Below are 24,949 nucleotides of genomic sequence, written 5' to 3'. Positions count from 1 at the left end.
AAGTGATGTTTTACTTAGAGTAGAAATATATCAATAATGTCGTCGCATTACACTCCGTATATACGCAAGCAATGTTACAATTGAACTCCACATATGTCAGGTGCTTGATGGATGCTAAGGCCAATTGTAACACATTCCGCCGAAGGAGAGAGGTTAGCTCAGACGTTGTTAATAACTTGATTAACACAGCACGACCAGTGGAAAACTATATTGCGATATCTAAGGAAATACTGGGCGAAGAAGCGTAAGTTTTTACAAAATCGCTCGACTTGTTTTTATATATATTTTAGTCATTTGAATTTGTATTTTTTAATTGTAGCCGGACAGTGTTCGTTTGAAGGTGACAATCTCTAGCAACTATTTTATATTGTATTTTTAAACAATCGCAAACAAATGATTTATTTGCCCTAAGCTTATATGGGTTTACAATGTACATTATCGATAAATCCTCAACTTACAAGAACGATTGGAGCGCTTAGCTTCTCTTACTCTAAGTTCAACCATAACCATACGTTTTTGCTATATAAGAACAACAGAGCAAATAACTTGTCAAAAGTTTATTTTGTTTTATTTACATTTAAAGTTTGGATTTAATGGCGAGGCTCCATGTTATTTACACAAGCACGAATTCACAAGCATGAACAGCGAACGAAGCAATCTGGTCACCTGCCAACTTGGCGTATTACTGGCGACCGCCCCAAAGGGCAAAGCAGCAGTTTTGAATAGCCCCCACTGGGCTTTACGAGTTTGATTATGAAATAAACTTAAGTATTTGAACGTGAATTCCGTCAAGGTGTACTATGGCCGGAACTCACAAATTAGCATTTTAACTTTAAGTATACTGTCTGTATTTATATAATTCCAATAGCTTAATAAATATCATAATTTAAGTGCTGCCGAACGCTAATCACAACTCATAAAGCATTATATACATGACAAACACAAAATATCACGATTTTAATAGGAGCCACGCCGCTGGTAAATTCACGAGTTGTCCATCCGATGAGAGTTTAGGTCCCACGCGTGAAGAATATGCACCCGTGTTTGCGTAGTGGTCAGCGACTTTTCAAATTCGTCGTGGTGGCTGTATACGACCATGGATGTTTCTGCTATGCTGAAAACAGATATGCAAAACGGGCGCAGACAAATGCAACACATGCCGCTATTTATGAACATAACTTTAAACTAATCAAGAGCTAAGAAGCAAAAGCATGCGCTGAATCTCTTTTTAAGTTTTAACCAATGAAATGCTTTAACGAAATGGCGGGCGCGGGAATCTTTTGATTACGTAATACTGTAAGGCGCCCTCAAGCGGATCAGTTGAATGATTAGATGTGTATTGCTAACGTAAACATAAAGGTGATGAAACGGGTTGATTATTCTCGATAACAACAGCTATTTTATAGTTAATAGCTGGTAATATTTGGTGTTACGTTCATTTCAGTTGGTACTTGAACAGTTCATGGTATACGTCTTTCAAAGAGACTGTAGGCGACGGGACTCCCAGTGGTTTGCTGATTACGAACGAAGAACAGTCAACAGTTTTGGACACATTATCAAATGAGTCTGCAAAATCAAATCTAACCGTGTTTCTTCAGCGCTGGAACAACACAAGTATGATACAAAAACATTACAGACTCAAAAATAGTTTTATTGTAATGTATTTACCAATACAATCAATTTTCACTTTGAATTTAAAACAGTGTCCCAAGTTGTTAACTCAGTCATGATTCCTAGTGTCATTATAAATAACATGGTAGGTTTGAACAATTTGGATACTCTTTGTTTAATCTCAAAGTACTGGTAAATTTAAATTATATGCTAGTCATCGAATAATTTAGTATGTAAAGGTAGCCAGGCTCAAATGCATCTGTAAGCCCATTAAAACACTCATAAGTGATACACTTCTTGTAAAGGGCATTTGATAACATATTTCGTCCTAAAGTTAAAAGAAAATTGCAAAATAATAAAACAAAATTAAAAAGTGAAAACTATTACGAATGCCTAGTTCTACTTTTAAAAGAGAAAAAGCTACGTAAAATGTGTGGACTAGAACAACACAAATAAAAAAAATCATTTTGGTCCCACCCAGATATTGAAATTCCTCATTTCCTTATTGCTGCATGGGTAGAATTTGTCTTCTTCTTTTTAATATCTTACATTTTAGGTACATTTTATGATATAATTTTAAATGAAATTGGGTGTTTATGAATAAAAAGAACATTCTTATTTATCACAATTATATAGTATGTTTACAAACACTTGATTTTAGTGGCGTCGTGGCAAAATGGGTCTTTAAACGAGGTGGAAAAATCAGGGCACAGTTTCAACCTTACATTGCTTACACCAAAAATTAAACAAACAGCTCACGACATGGTAACGTCCAAAGAATCTGGTTTTCAGACCATTTTTGATGAGTTCAACCAAGCGTTAAAAACATATTCCGATGCCGAAAAAAAGACGGTATGCCTACGTTTTGTCTTATATTATACTTTATAATATCATTTTGATAATATCATGTTCCAACATGTTATAAAGTATCCACATATCAGTTAACCAAGAATGTATCTATTTCAGAGATATGACAAAAATGATGGCATATGTGCCAGAGTGAGAATAAAAATTTCGCAGGAGCTTGTACTTACAAGGGATGGCTTTAATGCACGTCTTGAAATTGAAAATGGAGAAAAAAGTGATCTCATGGATGTTAAAGTTGACATAACAATCGTCAAATTTAGCGGAATTGGCGAGGCAGATAACAATCTCTTTTCAATAGGTATGTATCAGCAGTCTATATGTCTGAGTTTAGCTTGTCTGTATCGAAGGAGAAGATCAAGGTACTTGCATTGCCTTGCATCTTCGTCGTCCTGTTATAAATCAAAAACAGTTATTCAATAGAAACGTGGTCCCCCATGTAAGCAGAGATAAAACGCAAATGTTACGCGCAAGGCACTATACTCCATACTGTCATGTCGTATCCCCATTTTAAACGTTTAACACAGACAAGCGTTTGCGCTGGCTCCGCGGCGCTCTTATTATCAATCGTTCTTTTTGTTGGTATGATAAGTGTATGTTGAACTATTTATTGTTTCGTTCAATGTTTAAGTAAAGTGTTGTTTTTTTACATAGAATGGTGACCTTCGTTCATAAGAATGTTCAAATTACATTTTGCATGAGTCTAATTTGAAAAAAAATATCATGTTATGTTTTGATACTAATAACCATTGCAAGAAGCTCATTTTTGTTCAATCCGCTGTATTGTACAGGCGAACCACGGCTAGAAGAGTTAACGGCTGTAGACGGCTCAGGGAGGCTAACTAAAGGGGTGTCTGGTACAGCAGATTGGTTGATAATACCATACTCCAGCGCTGCTCCAGATGCCGATACATTGTATGATGTGGGTGGGACGTTATCATACTCAGTAGACGGAACTGAGTTTTCTACAGCCTTGCTGCCGGATACCATAATAGTAAAACCAAACCCAAGTCTTGTCGTTCGCTACTTCCACGAGAGATATGTAAGGGGAGATAATCCAATGACCCCAGATGTGGAACCCATCGTACCCTTTTCTCTAGCCGTAGTTATTATGAATCAAGGAAATGGCGTTGCTCAAGCGTTGAAAATAACTTCCGCGCAGCCAGAAATAATAGAAAACGAAAAAGGATTACTAATTTCTTTCAAAATAATCGGAGCACAGCTAGGGAATGAGTCGATTACTCCGTCGCTGACTGTAGACTTTGGTGACATTTATGCATCAGAAACAAAAACGGCACGATGGCTAATGACTTCAACACTGATGGGAACGTTCTACAACTATAGCGCAACGTTTGAGAATATAAATCCTCTTGGTGATCCCCAACTGTCCATAATAGACAAATTGGATTATCACGAACTCTTTCATTCTGTGAGAATCGTTTACCCATTCGGACTCGACGATGGCCTCGATGATTTTCTTGTAAATGATAGAGTAGATCAAGATGGTATTCCAGACAGACTTTACACTAGTAGTGACGCTTCGGTTGTTTTTGACGTATTTCATGCAAACATAAGCGTGATAAACTTCACAGACCTTGAAAGATCATCCAAGCATCACACAAACGTTACATTCGAGGTTACTTGCACTGCGAGTGGATGGATTTATGCCCGAATTTTCAATTCATTTTCATTGGATATAATTTACGCCGAGGAAACCGATGTTGGCAGATCCTTACTTATTGACAAGAATATTTGGACAACAACACATATAACAGACGACAATTTGGTGCACCTTGTGGACAAGATAACTGAACATGACACAGTGAAGTGCATAAAGCATTATACAGTAACATTTGGTATCCGAAACAAATTTCCACCGCATGCAAATTTTACTAACAATATTCAGCATTTCAATATTTCAAACAGAGTGAATATCGGCCATACAGTAGTTACATTTGCCATTGACGACAAAGACGGCGACAGCGTCTCGGCTTTTGTCAGAAATGAAACTACAATGGAATTTGTTCTCCGAAGAATTTCTGAAAACAAGTTTTCGATTCAAGTTAGCTCTGTTCCTCCCATTGGAAGATACGAGATTGAAATTGTCATGATGGATAACGGATTTCCAGCCTTAACTGCAACAGATGTTGTGCAAATCAACGTCATGGAAGTTCCGTTTAACGTCCCTGATTCAAGCACAATAGCGCAAGATACCTCTCCACGAACTTCGGCGACAACATTTTCTAATTCAACACTTACATCTACTGCACAGCAAACGGAATCCAGTTCCACACCAAAAGACAAAGTCTCGTCATCAACGATTATTAGACCATCTCCATGTTTGCTTTTAGGCACTGTATATGTTTTCATCCAGTATTCGGTTGTTATCACTTGCTTCTTATAATAACTGTTTTTGTTGACGAAAGGTTCCGCTATCAATAGTTTTGTATGACACAATGAATGGCAATTTAGCCGATTTAACAATAACAGTGTTTAAAGGCCTAGTTTAAGGAATGTTTGTCATTCCGTACTGTGCATCCCTTGTTTATTGCCTTGGTGTCACAGCAGGGGTCAATTTTCCATGTATTTGTTTATTGGCTCAAGGCAATTAAAAGTCGACACTTTTACAGAAAATATGCGTAGCCAATGTATTTTTTTAGTGTGACCGATGGGGAATGATTGCTAAATAAAGTAGAGTAAAAAATAGCTTCATTATTTTATATTGTATAATATAAATTATATTAATCGGCTATCATATATATTAAACATATAGCATTAGTCTTATTCTTTTCTAAAACACAGTTATAATATTTTTTTATATTATTTGAATAAACGGAAACAAAATAAAACTATTAGTTTTGTTAATTTCTTTAATAAAACCTCCAATATTGCACAGCAGGACACTCAGTCAAAGGCTTGAATAACGTCTTTGATTACTCGGTAGTAAAACGTGATGTATCATAAAACTTGACTTTTATAAACATTTCTGTTGTATGGCAAATGATAAAAATGACGTCACGATTATGAAATAATTAAATGTGTAGTTAACTATTTAATTAGCATATACCTTTTCTTGATGTAGTCAAAACAGTGTGGAAATTATAGAATTGCTTAACATTTGTTAGTTCGTATGGTTTCTAAACTATGTGAGATGATCGATAAATAATCGAACATGAAGTTGCATTTAGGAATGACCATGGAAACTACAGGGCCAACCAGCCCAGAAGACGAACATTCAAAATAAAACTTGTATAGAGGCACAAGGCACGAGCAAATACGACAGTAAACTAGAGACACAGACGTATAAATACAACATATACAAATATAAGCACCACAACCAGACCATACACTCAGCAAAATAGCGTTACCGATAAATGATTATACCGCCTTGGAACTGAGAGCAGTTAGCAGTCCCCAAACCGGAAAAGAAAAAATACACCTTAGAAGGACCCTCTATAATAGCTTTTTTATATTCAACTACTTTTTTTAATTTACTTTTGTAAAAGTATATGGGATCGGTTTAATGTTGAAATAGTGTGTTTTTTGTTTGTTTATTCCTTAACATCCGACCGTTTAAATGTGTTTATGGACACTCTACCATTGCAGAATAGTAGTTAAAGTTCAAGTTGCATATGTTTTTTTTGTTTTTTTAATAATTGCATAATGTTATGTTGTATAACTAATGACACACAAATAGATAGATAATGAAGATGATTTAAAAGTAATGAATCGACCCAGTATATGTTATGACGATTATATGGTTAATAGTCATTTTATGTTAATAAAACACCTATAATTATTTACATTTGATAATAGAAACACAATTCCATGTGAACTACCCAAATATTTATCCGTTATCAAGAAAAAAATGGTTTAGTTTTTTAAGGCCTATATGGAACACCGTAATTGGCATGAAAAAGATTTTAATTAACCGTAAGTATGAATATGTCTAGGAGTAGTCTAAGCAAGCTATGTTTCATTTTAAGAGTCGTAAGATTTAATTGATGTATTGCATGACAAGTCAGGTGTCTCACTCCGCTCATCACTGGTGGAGGCAAAATTTCGAAACATTTGTGAATCTGGCTGTATCAATGGGTCATTTTCTGAACATTGTCTGATGTTCTTGTAATTACATTGTATATTAGAATGACTTTCACCGAATGTGTCATTATCTGAAGATCGATCGACGTTCGGTGGCGCGTGATCGTCATTGTGGTGTAGGTGCTCGTCTACGTCATGGTCTACGCGATCCGCCTGGCGACTGAGGAATGCGGCCACGATGTTGAGTACCATGGATACCCAGGAAAGTCCAATAAGAATCCACACGCCGACTGCTGTTTTGTACACAGACCGGGTTGGTTCATATTTCTCTTTTGTCTCGCCTGAAATACGTAAGTGTTATATTCTGTAGTTAATGTGTATGTTAAACGTGAATTTACAACATATTTTCAACTTCGAACGCGTTCAATGTTTCATGAAAGTAATACAAAAACAAAATTAAACTTGTGTTTATTTGAGTTGAGTGAAATTAATAAAAATATGAGAAACAGGTTGTCATGGTCAAGCATGTTATTTGCTTAGTCTGTGCACGAATCATTTGAAGCAAAAATACAGCAAACCAGGTAGCCACACACTCAATATATAATTGTGTAAAGGTCTGAAAACAAATGTAAAATGTAAAATAAACAAACAAGCAAGCAAACTACCACAATGCATTGAACCTATACTCATTTTTTTTCTAAATACCTGGTACAAGATCGCCAAATCCAACCGTTGTCAGTGTTGAAATAGTGTAATACAATGCTTGCAAGAATGTCCAGTCTTCTGTTGTAATAAATACCGCAGCTGGCATTGCAACAAAAAGCACAAAGCAAACGATTGTAAAGATCAACATTTTGATAATTCTCTCTGCCTTCCGATGTCTTGGGAACCAATGCTTGTGCTGCAGCCGGATGTACGGCTGTGCCAGCTTTTCCCCGACGCCCTTTAAGAACACTGCGGTCAGTGGAACGCCGAACAGAACATAAAAAATGAAGAATAATTGCCCAATCTCTGTCGATGGTGAAACGTCACCGTAGCCTGAAAGAATTTACCAAATTCAGTAAGCCACATATACGTATGACATGTTTAAAGTTATTGCAGAAATGGGGGCATGGAAACATTGTCAAAAGAGTGGTCTTTTTAAAAAAATAAAGGAAACAAGATTAATATGAATTTCAGCCTCATTTATTTAATATATCCCTACTACTACTGCTGCTGCTGCTGCTGCTACTGCTGCTGAAACTTCTGCTGCTACCACTACTACTACTACTACTACTACTACTGCCGCTGCCGCTGCCGCTGCCTCTGCCTCTGCCGCTGCCGCTGCCGCTGCCGCTTCCGCTGCCGCTGCCGCTGCCGCTGCCGCTGCCGCTGCCGCTGCCGCTACCGCTGCCGCTGCTACTACTACTACTACTACTACTACTACTACTACTACTACTACTACTACTACTACTACTACTACTACTACTACTACTTCTACTACTACTGCTACAACTACTATTGCTACTGCTGCTGCTGCTACTACTGCTGCTACTACAGCTGCTACTACTACTACTCCTACTACTTCTCCTACTACTACTACTACTACTTCTACTACTACTACTACTTCTATTACTACTGCTATTACTACTACCGAGAAAAAAATCTTTGCTACTGAGAAATTAGGTTTGGGTTACTCATGCGTGTTGAAGTGAGGCCATCGATTTAATCGCACCGAAATGAAGACGGGAAGAACTATTATTTCGAGTGTTCAACATCACATTTGTCCAAAACAATGCTTTATCAGAAGATGGGTAAAACTAAAAGCATAACGAAGCTTATATCAACTTGAAACTATTTAGTAGTATTATACATACAAATATGAAATGATAATGGAGAGAACTAATGAAGCTATCAAACCGATGGAGGTGACGACTGTTATAGAGAAGAAGATGGACGGGCCATAGTCCCAGCTACTGTTTCCGGTATATGCTCTTCCAAGTCCGCCATCTCCGGTCCTGTGGGTCCGTATCATTTTGTTGACAAATGCGCTAAGCTCCGATGGACTCACGCACGTGTTATTATCTGAACACAAAACCGGTAGTTAGAGTGTAATTATTATGTTTATCCGATTTATAGCTGCCTAGTAATAAAATAATGGCTCTTGAAAGCTAAAGCATTGAGTGCATATAGTACACATGTATTTCATGATCGGTTTTAATTAAAGCCTGCGTTTGCTAAACAAACACAATTATATTTTCATCAACAATTCAAGAACGTTATATCTGACCAATGAACTCCCAGAAGTGGCGCTCCCTGGTCGCCGCCATGCTGACGCCGTGTTCCCGCTCAAGCGCCATGAACACAGCGGCTCCTATTAGCAGGTAGGCAACAAAGACGCCCGCCACGATAGCCAGTGTTATCCAGTGCATGACGCCGGTGCGCTCGGCCCTTTCTTACCGAGTATCGCTGATCTTCTCCAAGGAAGATGGACTTATTATTTCCGACCACACACGGAAACTATTATACGCTTTTCAGTCCTTGCGTACATTACAGCTCTTGGTTCATACAGCTGTTGAACCGTCTTCCTCACTTGTGTTCAATTTCGTGTTTTATTTGTTTTGCACATACCGCCAAATTGTGTTCACACATTTGTATTGCATACGTTATACCATGTGTGCATATGTTGTGCAAACAAGTGAAGCAATTTTGTAGTATTCCTAAGCAAATAGAGTATATTATGAATCTACTTTGACACTTAAACCACTTGACTTTCAGTACAAATGTGATTTAACTAGGACGTGTAGTGTGTATTTATGATATCATCATTAAAGTATGCTGACAACTGCATTATCTAGTTTCCCCATAAGTTTAAGTTATCGACTTAACAGTATCATCATAATAAGAAATCTGAATTGAATTTTCGTTTATATTATCACACGATGTAAATGTTCCGACACATTTAAACAAGTGTATTTTCATCGCGTGAAATGGAATTACAGCATAAGCCACAACGAACATGGCTTAGATCCTTTTTCTATCAAAGTGGAAACAAAACATAATTAAAAAAACGATCGCATACTGAATTGTTCGATAGTTTGATCAAGCTATCTTGCTTTTGTATCAAATATATTGCAGTCATATATTCTCAAATATTAGTATAGTCCTGAAGAATTGCTCAACTGAAGCCACAATTTAAAAAGCTCATAACGATGCTTGTCACAAGCGGATTTAGAGGGGTGCACCCGGCGCGATTCCTCTCTAAAATCGTCCAAGTTTACTTTTTCATATTGGTGAAAAAATGATAAAATACGCCCATATTGCATCATTTCCGACTACAAATTATTAAAATTTTCTTGATTGAGAACCCCAAATCCGCATGCAAAAAGTTTATGCCATATACTTTCGGTTCAAAGGGAGGGGTGCATGTCAAAAGATTGCGCCCCTTAGTTACGCTCTCCACCTACCGTCAATTCTTTGGGCCGCCCCTGAATGTCGTAGTATCGGTATAATGGAGACTGTTCATTGGCTGTCTTCTGCAACGAAAAGTGCAACACGGTGCGGTTTGAGCTAATGGATGTACCGGAATAAAATGGACGAACAGCGCTTATGATGTAAGTCATAGTGATATATAAACAGCCTCTAGAATAAAATGTATTCAAAGGATGAAAATATCATCGTCGATTTATTTGAACTAGTATTATATTCATTGTCTTCTGATTCTGTACCAAAACGAGTTGTTTAAAACGACATAAATACCTGAGCGTCCATGTGGATATAACATTGATATAAAATAAACAGGTCTAACATCAGTCGATGAACGTTTCTGTTTTGTAAAGGTGTAAAGGCCACTACTTTTATATAAATTGGTTTACAAAAACGGCGGGTTTAATTTTCCGAAAAGTACAAAAAAAAAATAAAAAACGATTTTCACTTTTTTTTCAAAATTACTTTCCCGACCGTATTGATTTTGGTGCGAAACGAAAGAAAAACGAACAGATACGAGTACGAATGCAGTAAGTAGATCTCGACTGGTTTGTTGTTCCGTAGCCGTATTCGCCAATTATATAGCATGTGAGCCAGTCAACTGTTATGACAGCGCCGTTGGCAATGGCGGAATTGACGATAGCAGTCATTCTTTGTATGAAATAATTAAGTAAAATATTCAGGAGTTGTTAATATAACAATAGCAAAATACATTGGCAAATTTAACAGCCGACACAAACAATAACTGTCACGTGATTGTTGTTTTTCCCCGCCAATTTAGGTCATGAAAATATTTTTGTTTATAGATGAAAAATAAAAGTGTCAGCGGCTGCCATCGAATAAGTAGACACAAATATCTGTAAATTATGTGTGAGAAAAACATTTTATAACATTTTATGGTTAAATATCAAATAACAGTGCACTTAGTGTGAGTGGTGAAATCGAAAGTAAAATTTCTAAGTTGACACCGGTGACCTAGTTTCACAATTTCGGTCGGTTGTGTTTATGGATTTTAAATCACAAAATGGTTTGGAAATACTTGTCATTGTCACATGTGTCAATGACATTTACTAATGCCAGGAGTTGTGTGCAAAACATTTAGATAAAACAACACGGAACACTATTTTGAATAAGTCCATTTTAATTTGTAATGAACTTGATATTTCACTTTAAATGAGATTTGTTGTTGTAACCAAGGAATACTCTTTAAAACGAAAAATAAACAATCATGAAGTATAGATGCCCTATGAACGCATGATACACAAAATGGCGGAGTTGGGAGAAGATGAAAATATCCGATACATAATTATGGATTTCCCTGTTACTATCATTGGTACATAAAGTGATTTTTATGTACTGATGTGGTAATTTGCTGCAAGATTTGAATTTGAAATGGATATGGTGAACATCCCATGGTAAATATCCCGGTCCGAAAATATCCGGACTTAGCAAACTCAAATCTAGGTCTAGTTTGGTTTTTAGTTTTTCAGGAATTGTTTTCACAATATTAAAGCTCAAATGTCGTCATAAAATGTTACTTCCTTATTTACAAAATTGGAAATTATTTCACTTTATTGACATTTTCCAATATTGAAATAACTGAAACAATGTTCAGAAAACGTAATGTATTGTCTTAATACAGTGCAATTTTTGTGTATTTAAATGCGTAAAATTTGCTTTCCCGTTTTCAATTTAATATTGGTCAGTTTTTAAGTGTTCTGCATCCACTTTTGCTTTAGCATACCCTTAAAGCTAAACAAATGTCTTGCTCAGTAATATTCAATGTATCTTTGATAAAAAGTGTAGTTCATACATGTAAACATGTTTTATACTAGTCAATTTCATTGATGTTTTATATGCACAGTATGTAAGATTTAAACTGTGTGTTTAATTAGAACTTTGAAACTTTGAGTGTATTAAAACATGCATTAATAGCAGTTTAAATTTTAAAATGTCAAGTAAATGATATAAATTTTCAATGTGTTTATGTTGTTCTCTGATTTTCACCCTTTAAGAGTATGTTTTGTGACTTTTTTCCTTTTTTTTTCGACCACCCGGTGGACATTTTTTCCAAAAATTCTTGTAAACCAAAAAATAAAAAAGGAGTGGCCTAATTAAACAAAATATGAGATATAAAATTTCCACTCGTTACCTGAACGCCCATATACATATTACAAAGCAATAAAATATGCAACCGGGAAGTTTGGCGGTTATTTAGGTTATTTCCCAATATAGGTAGTTAAACAGACAAACTATCAACATGTTTTTTGACAAAAATCACGTTTAATATCAATCAAGAGAGTGATCAAGGTTGTGATGGAGACAGGATCTAAATTAAATAGGATAGAGACGGTCTGGGTTCGCAGGATAGAGCCCAATATTGATACAACAAGGTGGTCCAGTGGCGGTGTGGTGGCACGTCGGTCCTCGTTTACATCCCGAGGTAGCATGGAGGAGATTATACGAGAAACTGTCTTAGACGAGCGACGACCAGCCAAGGTGACTAATACGGTTTTTTTTGACAATGATGTATCAAAAATTTCTCTTCCAAGTAGGTGGTGTACGAAATCACCAGTTAATCTGGTAATGTTCCACTCGAGGCGTTTCTAAAATATTAATTAATTCAGTATTTGTTCTTAATGTACTTTTTGTTGTGTATTTGCGATTGTGTCGTCTGGTTAGGCATGATGTATTTGACATTAAACTGACGTGTTTTGTACCAATGGGTATCTCTGCAATTCATAATTGTTTTGCGTTTACTTCCGGGATAAATGCTGACATCTAATCATAACGTTTGAAAAACAGGATAATCATTTTTCTTTTAAAGTTGCACTCTCACAGATATACCATTTTTACAACATTTTTATTTTTATTTTTTGTCTTAGAAAGAGCAAATGTTTGCATAAATATCTGCAAATGATATAAGATTGCTAACCAAAACTCAGATCGTAGATTTTCATATTTCCGATTGAAAACTAATGTTTTATGGCTTAAACCGTTACTAACGGTTTATGAAAATTGCATCAAACATCATTTTTGAACTTAAATATAAAAATCTGCGGTATAATTTTTGGTCAGCAGTCTTATATAACAGGTTTCCATGGATTTTCGCAAAAAAAATGGCTCGTACCAAGACAAAAAATGAAAAAGTTGTCAAAACTTTCAATCTGTGAGAGTGCAGCCTTAAACGGTAGACAGTGTTTATTTACACATATGCATCTTTTTTTATATCAAATTATTACATTTGGCAATTTCTACTGATTCAAAAGTGATGTGAAGTTATTTTGTTCCGCACTGAACATGCCTCTCACTTCCGCAAAATATCATTTACGTTGGACCTTACTGCATATGTAAATAAGGTAACCTTAAATTTATATTCGATCACCGACAAGCACCTGTTGTATAATTTCAAGTCCACAACTGTAAATAAGATTAGATTAACAAATGAAATTAGATAATCATAGTTAACATTAAACTCACATGGATGTATTATCTTAATTATCAAAAGTGTAAAAATAACATTTCTTAGGTAGCACCAATTAATTTTACAGTCTTCCGGAAGTTGCCACAGAAATAATATATAGAATGTTCGGTCATAAATAGCTCGCTTATGAAAAGTTAAAAAAAATGCTTGTTTATATAATGACAAATAGGTGCTGTTATACTGTAAAATGAAACATCAAGTCGGTGCGGTCTAAGCATCTTAATTAAAGGATGTGATAAAGTATGAAACATTTAAAAGTGATACGTATCAAACTGAGTTAAGTCAGAAAATGCGCTTTTCAGCCTACAAGCGAATCCCTTGAGCTAGCGGATGTGGTTGAAACGTACGGAAACATTGCTGACATCTTCCGGCCGCTGTTAGTCACCAATCTCTCTGTCAGCCACATTCTCCCCCACATAGGCTTTCTAGGTACAGATTATTAAATAAACAACGATAGGTTTATGTTTTATTTATCTTTTTCTTATCGTTTAAAAGTTGCACTCTCACAGATTGAACATTTTCACAACTTTAAAAAAACATTGTCTTGAAATTTATGTGATAATGCATGGAAACCATTCATATTAGACTGCCGACAAAAATTAAATCACAGATTTTATATTTAAGTTTAAAAATTGATGATTTATGCATTTTTTTAAACCGTTAGTAACGCTGTTAGCCATAAAACATTAACTTTCGAACGGAAATATGAAAATTTGCGATCTGATCTTTTGTCAGCAGTCTTTTATCACTGGTTTGCAGATATTTACGCAAAAGTTGGCTGATTCCAAGACAAAAAAATAAAAAAAGGTTGTAAAAACGGTAAACCTGTGAGTGTGCAGCTTCAAGGGATCTCTTTCAAACTGATGTACAACATATTTATAAACTTTTTTCCATATACATAAAGTACACAACATACCTTATATATCCGTGTTATGATTTGGTCATCTTTCCCTTCAATTGAATTCGTTTGACTATTTTGAGAAACATTGGAAAGGATCTCTTTTGCTATACATTTTTCAGGTATAACTTCTCGACTTGAGAATATCGCCAGCAGAAGCACTAAGGCCGCGGTTGCAGATTTACTGGACTTTCTTCAAACTTCAAGAAACCTTTCTTTCTGGATACAATTCATTAACGCCCTTGATCAAAATGGTAACATTTGTAATTGTTGTCAGGTATAATCTCCTCTACCCTTAAGTATCGAGTATTTCTTCTATTTCTATCCGAGTCAATGCGTTTCAAATTACATTTAACTATATTGAGGAAATGCATACCGTATAACGCCACATTTGTGTTTTTTGCGTAACTTGTAATGCCCTCTCGAGAAATGAGTACTCATTAAAAAGCGTAATGCCCTCTTGAGGAATAAGTACTCATTAAAAAGCGTAATGCCCTCTTGAGGAATAAGTACTCATTAAAAAGCGTAATGCCCCCTTGAGGAATAAGTATACATTAAAAAGCGTAATGCCCTCTTGAGGAATAAGTACTCATTAAAAAACGTAATGCCCTCTTGAGGAATAAGTACTTATTAAAAAGCGTAATGCCCTCTTGAGGAATAAGTACTCATTAAAATGCGTAATGCCCTCTCGAGGAATAAGTACTCAATAAAATACGTAATGCCCTCTCGAGGAATGAGTACTCAATAAAATACGTAATGCCCTCTCGAGGAATGAGTACTTATTAAAAAGCCCATGAATACAGCATGCTAAATGAGGTCTAGTCTTGTATTGTGAAGAATGATTATATTATCACTATCTAGATGGATATGTGTGTTTTATGCTTAATCAATGTTTGTAAAGTGTTAAACTAAACTCGCGCAACATCACATGTTGTCAATTCCTTCCATATACGTTCAGTAATTGTTCTGTTGTAGACATATTTAATTACGGTTTGCAACTATATTTAGGATACAGTCATCTTGCCAAGAATCTCGAGGGAAGCAGTGTAATTGATGCCACGTATCAAAGACAATACTTACACACATTGAAACCGCTTCTCCGAATTATGATCAAACCTTCCTTGTTGTTGGACTACCTGCTTAGATCCGGTGTTATTAACGAAACTCAATTTGACGAAATTTCGAGCACAGAAAAGAACGAAGACAGGCTTTCGGCCGCCGACAAGCTCTTGAATGTGTTACCTAACAGACATCAATACTGGTTCAATCACTTTGTCGATGCTTTGGCTCACTCTGATTTGCGGGAAGCTAAAGAAATTCTAGATATAGCAGAATTATTTGGACCAGATGAAGGTACATGTAATACAAAGTATATGTTAGAATTGATTGATTTTGATTTAGAATTACCTAAACTGATATCATCGCGCTGACTTTCTTAAATCTATCTGCTTAAATATCGTATGCATGATGGTATATATCTTCGATAAATATATTTTTATTGTTAATAATTTCAGGACCAAAACAAGATGAATACAGTCATGCAATCTTGCGTCCTGCTCGTACATCTAAACATCTACCCAAAGACGCGTTGTTAGGCTCCGATTTAACTTCCGGCAACTACGATAGTCATGACGACATATGCTCTGAAGTAAATCTGTCCGATTTGTCTTTCTCACCGTGTGTATCTTTTAACTCTGACAGTGAACGGGATGTCTCCGATGCCAGCATGAATCTTCGGCCAAATTCTACCGCTGGAATACATTCTGATGATAGCAGTCATGGATGTAACACTGCCAGCTCAATGGGGAATTACAATGTAGAAGAATCAGGCAGAAACAGTAATACAGATATGGACGTATTCGTACATGATGCAGAGGATGTTTTCATAGATACACAAGAAACCTTCCCCAAGAGACCATATAATTCGTCGAGTGATTCGTGTGACAGTGGAGTTATTCAGTCAGAAAAGGAACATCCATCATCGCTTGAATATGTGAGTGAAGTGGTAGCTAAACAGAAATTAGAACACAAGCAAACATCTCAAGAGGTTTTAGGTTTCAGCGGTCCTTACCAATGGATTGAAAAGGAAGCGACACCGCTTATCGCTGATCTTCAAAGTCATTTTAATATGGCCAGTGGTAGATATACTCTTACATCGCCAATCAATGAAGTTGTTGACGCATCCTCTACACGAAGAGGCGAAACACTAGAGACGATTCCCAAAAGATCAGTTTCAATCCCATCAGGGGAAGCGCTGGTCAACCATCACGAATATTATCTCCTTGAAAAATCGGACACAGCAAAAAATGGTACGAGATAGAGTTGAGTTGTTGACCTTTAACGAATACGGTTTGTTTTTTATTTACCGGCTACCAAAAACTGTTTTACATAACGTATTTTTGAAACAATGGGAACTACATATACAAGTACAGTAGTCTAGAATATAAACAACATCCTGTTTAAAGGTACAAGAGTTAAGGCAACACTCGTACAAAACGAGAGATACACAACACCACAAGATTGCAACAACATCTAAATGTCATTCAATTATGGGGGACACCGCCTTGGTATGACAAATCACTGGTAAAGAGTCCGTAATCCGTTTATAAGCGTGTTTGTAGTTTTTTGATGGGATTCAAACCCACAACTCCTTTGGGTCGAGACGGACACCATTGCGCTAGGCTACGTTGACACTCTATAAAAAGTTGCTTTTATAACGTCATCATAATAGATATGTTTTCAGATAACACAGATGAACAGGCGGCTCCAGGCTATGAGTTATCTTACCCGAATAACAAAGAGAATGATCCTGTGAGTCAAGGCACAAATAGGAGGCAAACAGATGGAAGAATAAAATACGCAGATGTTGTGATTAATACGCATAAGGAGACTTTTGGAGAAGACATTGCTAAGAAGGAGAGTGATTGTTCTGTTGGGAAATTTGTATGCGGAAATTGTACGGCAGAAGACTTAAGGGATTTATTTCGAACAAAGCACACGGGTATTGAAAAGGAATTGCCAGTTTTAGAGCAGGCCCTTACTTTTCAGGAGCTGTATGCAAAAAGTCTTAGTGCAAAGAAGGCATTCGTAGACAAGTTGAAAGTCAATACAAAACACATAGACGCTTTGGAAGAAGGTTGGTTCATCTATTTTGGTCGATGAATAGTTAATTAAATTCCTTTTAAATAACATGATATTTTTATATTTATGTGAAATAAAGATGCTGGTATAATGAAGAATTTAGAACTGGGTAATATAGGTAGCCTTAGACGAAACCTTTTTTAAAGCAGCATTATTACATAGCAAATGTATCGACGGGTGTGATTTCTATCATGGACGAGGGTACGTCAAAAGGTTATTGTATAAGTCATATAGCATATTTAGCCTCTTCATCTTACTCAAAACTGCTATTGGATCATGTTGGTCAAGCCTTTATCTACAAAACATAAAAAAATGCGAGGCAGTGATTAAGTAATACAAACATATACAATGGCCAGTAATTGGACTGTGAAATAAAGTAAGATCTTAAGAATTTAAATTAAGAATTTAACTTTCATTCTCAACAACAACACCATTTATTGTCACTATAATTAAGTTGAAGATACCCTTTCTTAGACATATACCAAGGGCAGACTAATCTGACGGCTTAGACACATAGTGGGGATACTTTTAAACCATTTCGTGTATCTAATGTAGTTTGCACGATATTTACAATATAACATAACTTTTTGAAGGACCTTCAAACTAAAGAAAATATTCAATAATAATAATAATAATAATAATAATAATAATAATAATAATAATAATAATAATAATTATTATTATTATTATAATAATAATAACGTTTCATGTGTTCATATATATATCACAGCAATATGCAGCGACTCCGCCGTTGCCAAGGACGCAGACGAATCTCAGGGCTTATATTCGGCCCACCAGATGGCGAAAACTCAGAATGGTCGGACTGATGAGGAGGGATATGAACTTGACCCTACGGCGAGGGATTTTAAGCCAATATGTGACGTTTCAAATTCCGCCCCGACGGATAAAGCTTTTAACCAAAAATTTACGGCGATGGCTTTGAGAAGAAACGGAGTTTTACCTCCGCATGATGGAGATTTCAACCAACCAACGGAACTGCTTGATGAAATTCAGTTGGACCAGCAAAATGAAGAAGAAAATGAGAAACTCGATATTATTTACAAAGATTCTGCGTTTTATTCTTACAAAACAATGTGAGTTGTCCAGATTGTCCACTATGTACAAGCTGTGTAATATAATAAGTTCCCTTATGACATGAATATACTTTATAATGTGTCAGTATTACAATTTGTGATATAGAAATACAGAATTCACATGCAATATGCTTTATCGTAACAACTGCAAAATGCGTTATCGACGCAACGGCAAGCGTTATCGGCTCAACTTCAAAATACGATACCGGCTCAACTTCAAAATACGATACCGGCTCAACTTCAAAATACGATACAGGCTCAACTTCAAAATGCGATACCGGCTCAACTTCAAAATGCGTTACCGGCTCAATTGCAAAATGCGTTATCAGCTTAATTGCTAAATGCGATACCGGCTCAATTGCAAAATGTTAAATCGTCTTAACCGCAAAAAGCAAAATCATCACAACTGCAAATTGCGTAATCATCTCAACTGCAAAATCCGTATCGTCTCTACTGCAAAATGCGTTATCGGCTAAACTGTAAAATGCGTTATCGTCATAACTGTAAAATGCGTTATCGTCACAATTGTAAAATGCGTTATCGTCTCAACTGCAAATTGCGTAATCGTCGTCTCAACTGCAAAATGCGTTATCGTCATGCAAATTGCGTTATAGACACAACTGCAAAATGCGTTATAGCCTCAACTGCAAAATGCTTAATCGTCACACATACAAATTGTGTTATCGTCTCAACTGCAAAATGAGTTATCGTCACAACTGCAAAATGCGTAATCGTCACAACTATAAAATGAGTTATGACTTCTCAACTGCAAAATGCGGAATCATCAAAACTGCAAAATGCGTTACTGTCACAACTGCAAAATGCGTTATAGACACAACTGCAAAATGTGGTATAGCCTCAACTGCAAAATGCTTAATCGTCACACATGCAAATTGTGTTATCGTCTCAACTGCAAAATGAGTTATCGTCACAACTGCAAAATGCGTAATCGTCACAACTGCAAATTGCGTTATCGTCTCAACTGCAAAATGAGTTGTGACTTCTCAACTGCAAAATGCGGAATCATCACAACTGCAAATTGCGTTATCGTCTCAACTGCAAAATGCGTAATCGTAACAACTGCAAAATGCGTTATGACTTCTCAACTGCAAAATGCGTTATCGTCACAACTGCAAATTGCGAACTGCAAAATTATTTATCGGCTTTGCTGCAAATGCGGTATCGTCTCAACTGCAAACAACGTTATCGTCACAACTGCAAAATGCGTTATCGGCTTAACTGCCAATGCGTCATCGTCTTAACTGCAAAATGCGTTATGCTCTCAACTGCAAAATGCATTATCGTCACAACTGCAAAATGCGTATTGGTCAAAACTGCAAAATGCGTAATCGGCTCAATTGCAAAATACGTTATCGTCACAACTGCAAAATGCGTTATCGTCACAACTGCAAAATGCGTTATCGTCACAACTGCAAAATGCGTTATCGTCACAACTGCAAAATGCGTTATCGTCACAACTGCAAAATGCGTTATCGTCACAACTGCAATATGCGTTATCGTCACAACTGCAAAATACGTTATCGTCACAACTGCAATATGCGTTATCGTCACAACTGCAAAATGCGTTATCGTCACAACTGCAAAATGCGTTATCGTCACAACTGCAAAATGAGTTATCGGCTTAACTGCAAATGCGTTATCGTAAAAAATGCACAATGCGTTATCGACTCAACTACAAAATGCGTTATCGTCACAACTGCAAAATGCGTTATCGTCTCAACTGCAAAAAGCGATATCGTCTCAACTGCGAAATGCGTTATCGTCACAACTGCAAAATGCGTTATCGTCACAACTGCAAAATGCGTTATCGTCTCAACTGCGAAATGCGTTATCGTCACAACTGCAAGATGCGTTATCGTCACAACTGCAAAATGCGTTATCGTCACAACTGCAAAATGCGATATCGTCACAACTACAAAATGCGTTATCGGATGAACTGCGAAATGCGTTATCGTCACAACTGCAAAATGCGTCGTAGTTTGAGACTTCCTGCCTTTTATGTTATCATAAATCACAAACCCATTGTCAATATTCCCGAAGAACAAAAACTTACTAACAACATCGTGGATTTAATGCAATACTTTTTCGTGTTTGGGTATGCAATAAGATACATGCAATTATATGGCAGATCTTTGTATCACGGCTTGAGCTTTATCAGACCAGCGCACATATCCATATTCCTTACAGAAGGTATTCAGTTGTTTCTCTTTTATATGGATCAGCGCTGGAATGGGTGGATTCGTACCTGCGACCAAGTGGCTGTCGCGTGAAGGTGAATCAAATATCTTCATCTCAGCGCCATGTTACATGTAGGGTCCCACATGGTAGTTGTTTGGGTGGTGGGACTCTATATTTGACCTATGGTGGGACTCTATTTGACCTATGGTGGGACTCTATTTGACCTATGGTGGGACTCTATTTGACATTGTGCCCCCGTCCATTTCCGTGTTTGGGTTTGCGGACGACCATACAGTGAACGTACGTTTCCAACCAACAACAATGGCAAAAGAGACTGCAATTCAAGAACTGCAACGACTGAATGAACAATAACTAACAAAAATGAATGCATCCAAAACAGAATTTATCATGTTTGGTAGTCGCCCGCAGTTGAATCAGTGTAACATCATCAAAACTTCCGGTTTGTTGAAAATTAATGGCGCGCAATTTTAGCGGAGCAAAATTTATGTGATTTACAACAATTCGCGGATTATTTATGGGTAACATTAGTCTGTCATTCAGTCTTCTGACATACTAGTCATACGGCGGCGTTAATTTGACTGCATTTGTGGGTAAATATAGTAACATGAGTGTTTGAGAAGTCCGTTCCATTATCCCGGTACCCCACCCTCTGCTAATACAGTTATCGCAAGCCGAATGCCACCAAAGATCAGAGCTATAAGAAAACGTCATCGATCATCTCCAAACCAGAAACTCCTGCATAGTAAATTCTACAATCGCTACAGATCAAAGAACGCCTCAGACTCTGAGCCTGCGAGCGACACTAGCTTTTTAGTGCGGGTTTGGACACTGATTCGGATCCGGACATGTGTTCAAAACAAGATCTAGAAGTCATTGCGGCCAAGATGACACAGTCATTGAAGGGAGAACTAGTCCGTGAGTTCAAGGGGCAGTTTGAGTCTATAATCGATGATAAATTCAAAAAGATTCACGACGAAGTCTTAGCTCTCCGAAAGAAAAACAGAGAGCTAAAAGCCAGTATAAAGGCGGCCAACGATGCCAATGACGAACTTGAGCTGAATGGTCGGCGAATGATACTGGATATGCTGGAATCTCAGGTGATACAGGCGACATCACTGAGAATGTCGAACAGAAAATTATCAACCATGCTCAAAAGTTGAAATTAGACATCAGCCAATCGGACATAGACAAAGCGCATAGACGTGGCAAGTTTCCCACAGAATCTACGAAATGTAGAAGAGTGATAATAAGATTCAATAACTCAAAGGCCCGTGACCGTGTCTTTAATGCAAGAAAGTCCTTCGGTGCCGGAATATTCATCCAGGAATCACATACAAAACTTTTTTTCAAATGTGTGTATACCTTATAAATCGAATCTGTCATATTATTTTGAACTTTCACGTAAATATTCTTGGTACAATGAAAATGATGAAATTCAAACTACACAGAAATAAACACTAAACCACATACACTTGTCATATCTCCGTCCGCATCTAGAATACGGATCACCTCTTTGGGATAATTGTGCCAAATTTGAAAGATACACTAGATCCGTTTCAATAAACAATCTACCAAAAAAGAAATTGGCCGGGTGTCCCTTACGGATAGAAGAACAATTCAAAAGCTCACCTTAGTAACACAACATGTTACCACGTTATCTCGAACAATTGTTTCCTCCAAGTGTGCAAGCTTTTAGTAACAACACGTACAATTTACGAAACTCTGAAAACTTTCAAACATAACCTAGAATAACTCAAATGTATGCACAGTCTATACTTCCATCCGCATTGAGGATGTGGAACGATCTTGACAACTCAATTAAAAATGCAGTATCATTGCCCGCGTTTAAAGGTAAAATGAAATATATGTATACTGTTCCCGAAGTCCCTACATTTTATATCGAAGGTGAAAGATCCGCTTCAGTCCATCATGTTCGAATGCTTAACAATTGCAGCAACTTAAAATCCGATCTTTACAATAATCATATCGCAACGTCTCCTAACTGTGTTTGTGGTACTGAAATCGAAGCTGCTAAACACTTTCTTTTCCAAGGTAGTCGTTTTTCTAGACAAAGGCGTCAGTTATTCCTTCAGACTAGGCAATATCACCCATTGAATGCCTATAAATTATTACACGGCTACAGTAATCTGCAGGACGAACAGAATACATATATTTTTCAATGAGGGCATACATATATTGTTGCATCTAAAAGATTTAAGACAACTGAAGTTTAATAGGATGCCTGTCTACCATAACATTTGTAGGATTAGCCTAAGTGGACTTGGCGACAACGGGTTGGTTTCAGATACCGTTTCTCTTCCTATCTTTCTCTCCCCCCCCCCCCCCCCCCCCCTCTCTCTCTCTCTCTCTCTCTCTCTCTCTCTCTCTCTCTTCCGCTTACTTATTTCTTAAGCCAATTTCCTACTTATTTGAACTAAAAGTATGTAACCATTATAAGTTACTTATGTATTCACATTCAAATAGACATTGTCATAACTTTTCAATTCTAACGATAGTCTGGCACATTTCGGGGAGGGCAATTTTCTAATGTTGTCATAACTTGTGACTCAACCCAATTGTATAATAATATTGTTTGTCGAAAATATGTGTATCACGTGTGTTTATTATTTACAATAAAATACGATTAAACTAACATCAAAGAAATTGAAATATGCGGTGATAACATCGAACTGCAGAAATATATCAGATATTTGGGCGCTTTTCTAGATACTGAATTTCAATGAGCATATTAAAAGAGAATGTCAAACTGCTATATTGAACTATTTTAAGATAAACACTATGCGTAAGTTTCTAAGCAATAAAGCGACTGAGGTCTTAGTTCTGTCATTGGTAATTTCTCACTTGGATTATACGTCATTCTGTATGGTGTCGCTCAGTGTGAACTTCGCAAGTTACAACGTATCCGGAATATGTGTGCTAAACTTGTTCTCAACCGTTTTGGACATGATAGTTTAAAACAGGCATTATATGATCTGCATTGGTTACCCATAAAGCCAAGAATTAATTTTAAGGTCCCCACTTATATGTATAACTGTTTTGTTGGAAATGCTCCTCAATACCTTATTGAACTTTTGTCTAGTAAAGATTCAAAACGCACATTACGATCCTTGGAATCATCAATAGGATGCTACACTGTACCTTTAAATAAGAAAAAGACCTTCTGTGACAGACGTTTTAGTACTATTGGCCCTAAGCTTTAGAATGAACTGCCTCTGAGCCTTAGACAAAGTGAGTCAGTGATCATCTTCAAGAAACATTTGAAAACTCACCTCTTCAGAGATTATTATGCATTGTTCTAATACGTATACCCATGAACTATTTATCAATATATTGATGTGCTATTGTCTGTTTTTACATTGGTGAACACCCATTATGTAAATAAATGTTGTACAAAAATAACATCATTTATAAACTATGCATTGAACTATGTACGTAATGAACTGTGCTAATTTGTTTGTGTCTTAATTGCTGTAATGCTATTATTATCTTCTAATTCATTATTGTACAAATCCATTGAATATGTATTTATATGTAGAAATAGGCGTTTAAGCCAATAAACAAATTTCAAGTTTCCACTGATATAACAGGGTTAAAACTAACGGTGACGTGCCGATGTTTTTTTGTGATAAACGATGTTATCATGTGAGGTGATGTTCATAGCAAAAGAAGTGTTCCAGAAACTGTGCGAAGCAAATGAGAAAATTTTCAGAAATAAGGTTTGCAAACATGGGCACCACCTGCCCCTTTTCTTCTTTTCTTTTTTTAAGACTTTGGTCTGTTCTATAGTAAAACGAACATGTTATATGTCGTTGCTTGAATGGATACTGTGAATAATAACTGGCGTCAACACGTATATGCATTTATTTGGTACTTTAGTTCATGGTTCGGAATTCTGAATTGTAAAGATCGGGGGATGGCTTATCTAATTCTAAAATACAAAATACCTTATGTTTTTCTATATCTTTATTTAATACAAAATCGAAATTCAACAATCCAAAATGTATTCAGATCATTTAATGTAAGACATAAGTATATCTTAAGTATGATAATGAAAGTGGACATAAATTGATAAAGATTACAATGTTTGTCGCCATTTTGGTGCTTGATGCT

General features: G+C 36.5%; 3 protein-coding genes across 3 annotated transcripts; 2 read left to right on the top strand and 1 right to left on the bottom strand.

Moving 5' to 3' along the window:
• Window positions 1–11: 11 nt before the first annotated feature.
• Window positions 12–5,324, top strand: LOC128207955 (uncharacterized). Its single transcript, XM_052911180.1, has 5 exons — window positions 12–244; window positions 1,445–1,614; window positions 2,273–2,463; window positions 2,578–2,776; window positions 3,267–5,324. Exons 1-5 carry the CDS (start codon window positions 72–74, stop codon window positions 4,877–4,879), a joined length of 2,346 nt encoding a protein of 781 aa, XP_052767140.1. The 5' UTR covers window positions 12–71; the 3' UTR covers window positions 4,880–5,324.
• Window positions 5,316–9,937, bottom strand: LOC128207956 (potassium channel subfamily K member 16-like). The gene is made up of 4 exons (XM_052911181.1): window positions 8,786–9,937; window positions 8,416–8,580; window positions 7,222–7,554; window positions 5,316–6,857 (listed from the first exon to the last, which is right to left on the bottom strand). Exons 1-4 carry the CDS (start codon window positions 8,925–8,927, stop codon window positions 6,457–6,459), a joined length of 1,041 nt encoding a protein of 346 aa, XP_052767141.1. The 5' UTR covers window positions 8,928–9,937; the 3' UTR covers window positions 5,316–6,456.
• A 2,275-nt stretch (window positions 9,938–12,212) lies between these two features.
• On the top strand, window positions 12,213–18,725 carry LOC128207585 (uncharacterized). The gene is made up of 7 exons (XM_052910617.1): window positions 12,213–12,480; window positions 13,768–13,894; window positions 14,486–14,617; window positions 15,372–15,716; window positions 15,878–16,672; window positions 17,107–17,499; window positions 18,235–18,725. Exons 1-7 carry the CDS (start codon window positions 12,298–12,300, stop codon window positions 18,600–18,602), a joined length of 2,343 nt encoding a protein of 780 aa, XP_052766577.1. The 5' UTR covers window positions 12,213–12,297; the 3' UTR covers window positions 18,603–18,725.
• Window positions 18,726–24,949: the final 6,224 nt, after the last annotated feature.

The sequence above is a fragment of the Mya arenaria genome, chromosome 11 (genome assembly GCF_026914265.1).
Source record: "Mya arenaria isolate MELC-2E11 chromosome 11, ASM2691426v1".
In the NCBI taxonomy this organism is placed as follows: domain Eukaryota; kingdom Metazoa; phylum Mollusca; class Bivalvia; order Myida; family Myidae; genus Mya; species Mya arenaria.
Note: the sequence above shows the minus strand (reverse complement) of the source record. Positions and strands in the feature narration are given on the sequence as shown.

Coding starts and splice junctions, on each gene's coding strand:
- LOC128207585 (XM_052910617.1), top strand. CDS start 12,298: ATGGAGACAGGATCTAAATTAAATAGGATAGAGACGGTCTGGGTTCGC. Junction 16,673..17,106: donor ATCGGACACAGCAAAAAATG/GTACGAGATAGA, acceptor ATATGTTTTCAG/ATAACACAGATGAACAGGCG. Junction 17,500..18,234: donor CATAGACGCTTTGGAAGAAG/GTTGGTTCATCT, acceptor TATATATCACAG/CAATATGCAGCGACTCCGCC.
- LOC128207956 (XM_052911181.1), bottom strand. CDS start 8,927: ATGCACTGGATAACACTGGCTATCGTGGCGGGCGTCTTTGTTGCCTAC. Junction 8,581..8,785: donor CCACTTCTGGGAGTTCATTG/GTCAGATATAAC, acceptor TTTTGTGTTCAG/ATAATAACACGTGCGTGAGT. Junction 6,858..7,221: donor ATTTGGCGATCTTGTACCAG/GTATTTAGAAAA, acceptor TACGTATTTCAG/GCGAGACAAAAGAGAAATAT.
- LOC128207955 (XM_052911180.1), top strand. CDS start 72: ATGTTACAATTGAACTCCACATATGTCAGGTGCTTGATGGATGCTAAG. Junction 245..1,444: donor GAAATACTGGGCGAAGAAGC/GTAAGTTTTTAC, acceptor CGTTCATTTCAG/TTGGTACTTGAACAGTTCAT. Junction 1,615..2,272: donor TCAGCGCTGGAACAACACAA/GTATGATACAAA, acceptor ACTTGATTTTAG/TGGCGTCGTGGCAAAATGGG.